Source organism: Thunnus maccoyii, chromosome 4 (assembly GCF_910596095.1).
Source record: "Thunnus maccoyii chromosome 4, fThuMac1.1, whole genome shotgun sequence".
Lineage (NCBI taxonomy): Eukaryota > Metazoa > Chordata > Actinopteri > Scombriformes > Scombridae > Thunnus > Thunnus maccoyii.
In genome coordinates this window covers 16,854,978-16,864,663 of record NC_056536.1, presented here as the reverse complement: position 1 = coordinate 16,864,663, position 9,686 = coordinate 16,854,978, and the positions used below count along the sequence as shown (strand labels likewise).

Genomic DNA, 9,686 nt, shown 5'->3' with positions numbered 1-9,686 from the left:
AAGTCCCTTGTATGTTCAATGAGGAGAACGATACTAATCATGCACCCAATATCACTTGCAGTGTGACCACATTCACTGGTAATATCTAACAGTAGAAACATTATGGAGCACAATGTAGAACTAAATAACAGCGGTAACAATGCAGGAACACACATCTTAAAAAAGAGGCTAATGTCCAAGAATCTACTGGCCCAGAGCATGCTAGAAGGCTTCCCAACACACCTACGTCATCTAACAGCAGTCACATGATCAGCACTCAGCCAATCATAATAATGCTGATCATGGCTTCAACTTTCTACTCATTTTTTCCCTTTTATAACTTCATCTAGGATCAACAAATCATTTCTCAAACTTAACTAAAAAAACTAATAACCTGGATGAGTATTCACAGGATTTTTTAGCCTGATAACAGCATGTTTGTCTGAAATAGTCAAGCCACATTTGAAGAAGAGGGCTGTGGAGTCGAAAGTCGAAAGTTGAAATTTTTTGATGTGAACATGGGCCATCTGTATTTTGGTGCTCAAGAGGTTCTGTATACTGTACACGTTTAGAGTCTAACTTTTCTGTACTATAATTCATGCAATATATGTACTATAATGGTCACCCTGTCTGTGACGTCCTAAACATTTTACCACTCCCCTCCATTACTTGATCCATGTAGTTCAACTGCACCGGTTAATACTGAACTATTTCAGTAGCCTATTTTCAGTCAGTTGTCTTTTTTGTGCATCTTATTGGTAGTGTTGAGATGATGCCATTTGTCTGTATTTATTATTGTTTTGTCACATGATCAGCATTCAGCCAATCATAATAATGCTGATCATGGCTTCAACTCTCTACTCATTTTTTCCCTTTTATAACTTCATCTAGGATCAACAAATCATTTCTCAAACTTTTTAGCCTGATGACAGCATGTTTGTCTGAAATAGTCAAGCCACATTTGGAGAAGAGGGCTGTGGAGTCGAAGGTCGAAAGTTGAAATTTTTTGATGTGAACATGGGCCATCTGTATTTTGGTGCTCAAGAGGTTCTGTATACTGTACAAGTTTAGAGTCTAACTTTTCTGTACTATAATTCGTGCAGTATATGTAATATAATGGTCACCCTGTCTGTGACGTCCTAAACATTTGACCACTCCCCTCCATTACTTGATCCATGTAGTTCAACTGCACCGGTTAATACTGAACTATTTCAGTGGCCTATTTTCAGTCAGTTGTCTTTTTTGTGCATCTTATTGGTAGTGTTGAGATGATGCCATTTGTCTGTATTTATTATTGTTTTGTCACATGATCAGCACTCAGCCAATCATAATAATGCTGATCATGGCTTCAACTCTCTACTCATTTTTTCCCTTTTATAACTTCATCTAGGATCAACAAATCATTTCTCAAACTTTTTAGCCTGATAACAGCATGTTTGTCTGAAATAGTCAAGCCACATTTGAAGAAGAGGGCTGTGGAGTCGAAAGTCGAAAGTTGAAATTTTTGGATGTGAACATGGGCCATCTGTATTTTGGTGCTCAAGAGGTTCTGTATACTGTACAAGTTTAGAGTCTAACTTTTCTGTACTATAATTCGTGCAGTATATGTACTATAATGGTCACCCTGTCTGTGACGTCCTAAACATTTGACCACTCCCCTCCATTACTTGATCCATGTAGTTCAACTGCACCGGTTAATACTGAACTATTTCAGTAGCCTATTTTCAGTCAGTTGTCTTTTTTGTGCATCTTATTGGTAGTGTTGAGATGATGCCATTTATCTGTATTTATTATTGTTTTGTCACATGATCAGCACTCAGCCAATCATAATAATGCTGATCATGGCTTCAACTCTCTACTCATTTTTTCCCTTTTATAACTTCATCTAGGATCAACAAATCATTTCTCAAACTTTTTAGTCTGATAACAGCATGTTTGTCTGAAATAGTCAAGCCACATTTGAAGAAGAGGGCTGTGGAGTCAAAAGTCGAAAGTTGAAATTTTTTGATGTGAACATGGGCCATCTGTATTTTGGTGCTCAAGAGGTTCTGTATACTGTACAAGTTTAGAGTCTAACCTTTCTGTACTATAATTCATGCAGTATATGTACTATAATGGTCACCCTGTCTGTGACGTCCTAAATATTTGACCACTCCCCTCCATTACTTGATCCATGTAGTTCAACTGCACCGGTTAATACTGAACTATTTCAGTGGCCTATTTTCAGTCAGTTGTCTTTTTTATGCATCTTATTGGTAGTGTTGAGATGATGCCATTTGTCTGTATTTATTATTGTTTTGTTTCGCTGTTTGTTTCTTAGTTCACTTCTGCTCATATGGAAGTACATATCAATCTTGTCTTCATGTGACACTGTGCACATCTCTTGACTGCATGTGTGCAAGACTGATTCATCGTGTCTAGTGTCTATTAAGCTGGTTTAGGGTGACACCTAGTGGTCATGATTGATAGAGGAACACCTTTACCTAATTTTCTCTCTTGCGCTTTGCCTCTCAAAATTAGACATTAAAATGATTTTTTTTAAAAAAACAGGTATAAATTAAACTCAGTTAATTTCCGTTAATGCATAAACATCCATGATTTCAAGACGTGAAAGGCTGCCTCCTCCACACGTCACCGGCAGCCAGCCAATGACAGACCGCATTTTCAGAGCTTATCCCGTGATGCTGGAGAATGTAAATCTGTACAGTAGCTTTCCTCCTACTAATCATATTATTTTGGTGGCGCAAAATAGGCACCGACAACACATCGGATGAATATGACCAATACGTGACGATATGACAGTATACTGTAGGCTCGTGCCGTTTTCCAAACGGGAAATATTTCGCTGCTTAAGGAGTTGCAAGCATATCGTGATCACAAATGACTGACCCCCCCAGCAAAGGTAAATAACACACACAAACGGGTGTAGAGCTACAATTAAATATGTTCCTGCTGACCGGTGGTATACACAAAGCTGCGGCTGTGAGCTATGAGAGCATTTCAGCAGATTTTTAAAGGGGGATCTTGTTTCCACATGGCCTTATTTCGCTGTCACAGCAGTCTGTCATGTGTTTTTGGTAGGATGAAATGCTGCGAACTGGGTTGTCGCCTCATGTTATTAATCGTCAGGGTAATGCAGGGAAGCAGTGATAAGAGAGCTCAATTCTGCCCAAACCTGCTCTCGCCATGTTAATCGTTAACATCTGCGTCAGTTTTGAGGTCTTTAACCTCATCTGTGAGGCAACAGATGGACTCAAATGCAAACATTTTTGGCTTTGACACTATATCGAGTGTGGAATCAATGTGCACAAAGAACCAGAAGTCCACATCCATATGACATCTCCAACACTGAATTCAAATGTGTTGAGTTTAAACCAGTCTCTCTTTAAGCTAAACAGAAAAAGAAGGCATAATATCATCCAGACAAATCCTGAAGCGTCTCGACAGATAGTGATTAGTGGGACAAATCACTTTGACAACATTTTTACCGGGACACGGATTTACAGTAAGTCCTATTCAAGTAAAATAATTTTGGTTTGACATGAAAAAGTCCATAGGATCAGTTACTAGTTCAGTGTTTGTGGATTGACTCCAGTGAATGCCACGTTTAGATGCTTTGATTGCCATATTACTGAGACAGTTGTATGTTTGTCTTTAATCTGGGTCTGAAAAGTGAAAAGTGTTTCCAATATGTTTTAAAGATAACAGAGTGTACTAATAGCTCACAACATCTTTTCATTTATGCACACATCAAAAACTCGCTGTGCAAACACCATTGGAGATTATGGCCTTACTTGACACAGTATTTGTAAAATAATATTTAGGATACTTGGAAAGTTCTAATAACACTCATCTTTAAAACTAACTACTTGTCTGTTCATGATTACATAACACAATTAAATGGGCAGCTACATAAAATCAGCTAAAAAAAAATTTCAGGTTTTGACTCTACATTAAATTAGAGCTGTAATGATTAGTCTATTAATCGAGTAGTTGAGCGACAGAAAATTAATTAAGAAAAAATGTTAAAATTCTCTTGGCATTTTTCTTCAGTCCAGAAAGACTGAAGGTAGAGAAGGAGCCATGTCTTTAGTCTTTTCTTAAAGATTGAGAAGGACTTTGCAGATCGAAAAGAGTTTGGTAACTTGTTCCACCACCGGGGAACTACAGAGGAGAAGAGTCAAGGTACCAGGCGCCTTTCATTGGCAGAGCGTAGTGAGCGGGAGGGAGAGTAGACCTGAATGAGGGAGTTCAGGTAGGCAGGAGCTGTTTTAGTTGCTGCTATCTTACACATTTTAGGTTGCATCTTGGGCTTTGGGAGACAGAGATCGTCATTTTTCACCATTTTCTGACATTTTACAGACCAATCAACTATTCATTTAGAAAATAATCAACAACATTAATCGATAATGAAAATATTTGTTATTGGCCTGTATTAAATCAATCCTGGTGTCTTGTGGTTCCATGTAGACATGCTGTAACTGGGACATCACGGTGCTAGAGGCTCCAGTGTCACCATGAAGGGCCCCAGCTCCAGATGGGCCTTCTCCCTGGGCTTCTTGGTGGGGGCCTGCAGCATCTATTTCTTCCTGCGCCAGGTGTGGTATGAGAGGAGCTACCCGGTGCTGTCAGAGGCTCAGGAGAAAGCCACAGTGGTGGGAGAGAGGCCAACCAGCTGGAGGAAGGAAGGTGCTGCTCTCATCAACCTGCTCCACCCTCACCATGCAGGTGCGTTACACTCATACACACCGGTCTTCTAGAGATAAAATAATTTAACATGTATGGGGTGATGAATAGGATTTTTTTTCTTCAGTATTTAGACGTAACCTTACATCTTTTGACATATCCTTACATATCTGTAATACAGATAACAGTGTTTATTTCTTGTTTGGTTGAACTCATTGGATTTGTTATCAAAGTTCTGACTGACTGGTGGGTTTCAGACATTTAACCTCTGTTCACACTTTGAGAGTCACATGTGGGTTTTTAGTCCACCTGGCTGTCATTTTTGAGTGTTAGTCACAAGAGTCAAGGTGTGAATGGGTATTACACCACCTCTTCTTTTCTCTGTCCAGTATGTGTATATTGCTGTTCTCAAAGGAGTGTCCCTTGTGTTTCAGATGTAGGTAGACTGCTTAGTCTTGACCTGAGGAGTTGGCCCTCCTTGTGTTGGGACATGCATGTTTTGTCTCCCTGATATATATGTGTGTGCATTGCTCACTGCATTGGACTGCATGTACTACATTGCTTATGTTTGGATGTGTGGTTGTTAGAGTGGACAGTCTTCTGTCTCAGTGTGTTGTTGTGGTTGAAAAACACAAGGATGCAGTGCTTGTTGAAGATTCACCTGAGATACTCCAGCAATGTATAGGATGACAGTGTTGCTGCGTCTGTTCTTCTTTACTTCACCACCTGTTGTTGTGATGTTCTTACCGGATCTTGTTGCTGTTGCAAACGGCTAGTCTAGGTAGCCACAAGCTTTTAAGACTTTCCAGAAGTGTTTGAGCTTCTTCACTTTTGTACTTGGGGACACATAAAAAGGAAATATTGTTTGTCTCTCGGGGTTTCCTTTATACTTCATTGTGAAGGCTTCTGTCCACTTTCATGTGTACTGCACAGTCCAAGAAGGCCAAAGGCAATGCTTGTCCAAAAGTTAGATCTCACCCTGGTCCATTATCAACTTGATGTTCTATTCCAATTTACACAATGTTACACTATAAGACACACTATGACACAGTCAAAAACTTGTTTTGATCCAAGATTTGGCAAACTTCTCTACATTTTACTAGCACCGCGTTGTTCCTAAACTTCTTTACACATATACACTAGACAACGTAACAACACTCTCCTTAATATAAAAATATAAACAAATATTTATTATCATAAATAATAATAATGTATACACCCGTATTCTAACAATAGTTCACCTATTACACAACACTATTAAATATGAATAATAACAGTTGTATGTACAGTAATACCTGAACATATATAACATATAATAACAACAATTTACCAAATATAAATATGTCCTTAAGTGGATTTTACAGTACTGTTTTCTGTGTCTCTCTAGATGAAGACAGCCGGGTGGCAGATACGTTGTACCAGAAGGTCCGCGTTCTCTGCTGGGTGATGACAGGGCCGTATAACCTGCAGAGCAGGGCCCGCCATGTCAGGGCCACCTGGAGTCGGCACTGCAATGTGGTGGTATTCATGAGCTCTGTGGAGGACCCAGACTTCCCCACTGTGGGCCTGGGCACTAAGGAGGGACGTGACCAGCTCTACTGGAAGACCATTCGAGCCTTCCATTATGTCTATGAGCACCACGCGAATGAAGCAGACTGGTTCTTAAAAGCAGACGATGATACCTATGTGGTGGTGGACAACCTTCGCTGGATTCTGTCCAACCACACCCCTGATGAACCCATCTACTTTGGCAAACGCTTCAAGCCTTATACCAAGCAAGGCTACATGAGTGGAGGGGCAGGCTATGTGCTTAGCAAAGAAGCCCTCAAGAGATTTGTGGAAGGTTTTCGGACCAAGGTTTGCACACACACCACCCCTGTAGAAGATCTAGCACTGGGGCAGTGTTTGGAGAAGATGGGCGTCCTGGCTGGGGACTCCAGAGATACTTTGCATCGAGAAACTTTTCACCCGTTTGTGCCAGAGCACCATCTAACTGGCAAGTTCTCCAAGAGCTTCTGGTACTGGAGCTACTGTTACTACCCAATTGTTGAGGCAAGTCCCCTCTGTTTTATTTATGAGCTACTCACATCATTCAGTGCTGTGAAATGGTACTATGGGTTGGTAAACACTTCAGAATCAAAGAAATCAACATCAATCTTAACTGTGCTCAAGGCACCATTACTAAAAGCACAAGGTGGTTAATGAACAGTCCCTTGGCAAGAAAGACATCCTGTGAGTGGATTAGCCTCATTGGAAAGGGGCAAGTCAGGTTAGTAGAAAATCCTTTAATATCATTAGCGTACAACTGCACTTAAAGTGAGACAATTATTCTTCATTTTAAAATATATAGTAGGAACCTACTTTGTAACCGAACTGAAAGTGAGTAGTGCGCAATATACTGTGTGTTTTCTTTTGATGAATTCAACAAAATGTAGGTTTTGGTATAAATGATTCATCAGAGGGATAATAACAAAATATATGAATTTGTGATTATCTGCACATTCGAATTCCACACTTGACCCCTGCATAGAACTAGAGGATTTAAATAGAGATGAGTTCATTTTAAAGTAGATGTCTGCAGCATAGACAATGTCCTGTCAACAAAAGGAAAATTGCTCAATTTGTTGCTGATGATGCAACTAATTTATCTTGCTTTGCAATTAAAATGAGACAGGTCCATTACTGATCCTGTCATAGAGTGACTGCCAGCTTATGTAGCCACTTTGTCCCCTGTCTTTGAAATGGAAACACGAAAACAAATCTACGTTTAATATTAAAGTAATTATGTTTTTATCAGACTGTACAAATGGAAATTTGTGATTTCAGAACTGTCATCATATGACAGCTTGAAGAGTTAAAGAATAAGGATGGTGATATATATTCTTCTCATTGTGAACAAAAACAAAAAGACCAGAAACAACATTATTCATACTAACAAGAACAAGCCCTGAGTAGCATCCTTCATCACGATGAACACGGGCACTGTAGTTTATTTTGAGTCAATCTCACATACTACATCCTGCTGCTGAAAATACTAACTAGCTTACCAAATGTGTATTAATCCACTGCTGAAAATAGTCGCCAACAAGTCCACTATTTACTCCTGTTTGAGTAATGTTTGCTAAAACTTCAGTGACAGCTGTTTGAAAAAATAAAATTATATATTTGTGAGTTGTACTGTACATGTTAGAAAATGTGAGATGTGCTACATGTAGCATTTTTCATACAAAAACAGATCAATTTCTATTATTTTCCAGTAAATTGGTACTAGTAACCTTGACAATTTCAGCTGTTGTTGGGCTCCTCATGCCACTGGAATAGTTAGTGTTTGTCCTTCATAAAATGGAGACAGTATTTCCATTGCATTCGTTTCTTTCTCTTTCTTTAATAGATGAAGTTGTTGAAATTGGATTTTTCATAGACTTTTCAGTTGCTACTCTTACAACAAAAGGTTTTTTTGTGTATACAGTACCAGTCAAAAATTTGGACACACTTTCTCATTCAAGGGAATGGGATGGTGTATGTCTAAGAATTATAACGCTAAAATGCTACCAACTGTCAAGTGTTATAACATTGTTGCACTATGTGTGTGTCTGCATGTTTGGTCTGTGTGTTATTCTTCCTCAGGGTCCACAGTGCTGCTCTGACCTGGCAGTATCGTTCCATTATGTGGAAGCAGAGCTGATGTACACACTGGAGTATTACACCTATCACCTGAGAGCGCACGGTTACAGGCCACGCTACCAGCCCTCCGTACGCCTCGGTGTGAGCCCCGGCTCACTCTCACATACAGCCGTGATGGTTGGACTCAAAGGAGTTCAAGGAGTGACAGACGGAAGAAGTCACGTAACTGCAGCCTTCTCTGTTAGTATAAACCAAACCAAAGCAGAGACAGAGAAAGAGGAAAAAGATCATTTGAACTCACGCCTCACTGAGAACAGGACTGCAGCCACACAACACTGACTCTGTGATTCTGCTGTGGCTGAATGTTTTAACTGAGACGTGTCTGATTGAATCTACATCAAGAACAGTTAGGGCCATTTTCACTCAATTAATTGGTGATAGGAGCTGTAGTATGATGTATATGCCAGAGAATTGCTTCGCCCAATGCCGTATGGATAACTAGTGTTTTTCTCTGACAGGGCTTCCTTGATCCTATCACAGTATATTCCAGTCAGTATGACACTGTAATTGCAAGCAGTGAGTGGTTAAAATTGGAATATGATTCAGTGGCAGCTCCGGGTGGCTTTGCTATATTTGAACAAGATAAACACTTGGTTTAGTTTCATTACATTTTGACATCATCCTTATGTGCATTTATAGATTTATGATGTCACGCAGTCCCAGAAGTGAGCTTGGAGTGATGCAAGAAGAGTATCCGATCTGAGCCAATAATACAGGAACAGTTGTATTCAAAGGTTTTTATCACACTGTATTCATAATCTTTCCTTGAAATATAGAGCAGCAACAAACAGACGTGTCTGTAACAACTTCTCAGTGTTTTGCCTCTTTTTTTGTGGCCACAGTTTTATTATTTAATGTTTTTCTGGGCTTTTCTGAAACAACATGCAAAGATGTCTGTACAAATGTTTAAGCGTTTGTTTCTCTTTCTACATTTTGTCTTAACATTTTAATTTAATTTTTAAATCCTCTGCAGTGCAGTATTTATTGCAGACTAAATCCTCAGCCAGCAGCGATGCAGTGTTTGTTTCAGCAAGAAACTGTTTTGTGAAAAATGTATTTTCTTTTTATCTTTTGACTGATATGAGATGCTCTGATGTAGAGGCGCATACTTGAAACCCCTTGTGTGCTTCTGTTTGAGAACACTGTAGCTTCGGGTGAACACAGTATTATAGTAAACTCAAATTAATCCCTCTTGTGAAGTAATTTTATACAACCCAACAGTAAACATTGTAGCAGGTGTGATTGAACATTACTGTGTGCACTAGAGCTGAGCTCCAAGAATCACTCATAAACAGCTGCAGAAAAATGCACCAACATTTTAAATGAATAAATTATGT

General features: G+C 39.4%; 1 protein-coding gene across 4 annotated transcripts; it reads left to right on the top strand.

Moving 5' to 3' along the window:
- Positions 1-2,003: 2,003 nt before the first annotated feature.
- Positions 2,004-9,668, top strand: c1galt1a (core 1 synthase, glycoprotein-N-acetylgalactosamine 3-beta-galactosyltransferase, 1a). Of its 4 annotated transcripts, none has more exons than XM_042407822.1 (4): positions 2,004-2,024; positions 4,450-4,707; positions 6,053-6,717; positions 8,293-9,668. In XM_042407822.1, the coding sequence occupies exons 2-4, from the start codon at positions 4,497-4,499 to the stop codon at positions 8,626-8,628; spliced, it is 1,212 nt and encodes a 403-aa protein (XP_042263756.1). In that variant the 5' UTR covers positions 2,004-2,024; positions 4,450-4,496; the 3' UTR covers positions 8,629-9,668. The 4 variants fall into 4 exon arrangements, with proteins under 4 accessions (XP_042263756.1, XP_042263753.1, XP_042263754.1 ...); XM_042407819.1 differs by lacking the exon at positions 2,004-2,024 and adding an exon at positions 2,385-2,881 and having other exon boundaries at positions 8,293-9,667; XM_042407820.1 differs by lacking the exon at positions 2,004-2,024 and adding an exon at positions 2,899-3,484.
- The last annotated feature ends 18 nt before the right edge of the window (positions 9,669-9,686 follow it).

Excerpts from the sequence above, each read along its gene's own strand:
- c1galt1a (XM_042407822.1), top strand. The coding sequence starts at position 4,497 with ATGAAGGGCCCCAGCTCCAGATGGGCCTTCTCCCTGGGCTTCTTGGTG. Across the intron at positions 4,708-6,052 it reads GCTCCACCCTCACCATGCAG|ATGAAGACAGCCGGGTGGCA; the intron begins GTGCGTTACACT and ends GTGTCTCTCTAG. Across the intron at positions 6,718-8,292 it reads GTTACTACCCAATTGTTGAG|GGTCCACAGTGCTGCTCTGA; the intron begins GCAAGTCCCCTC and ends ATTCTTCCTCAG.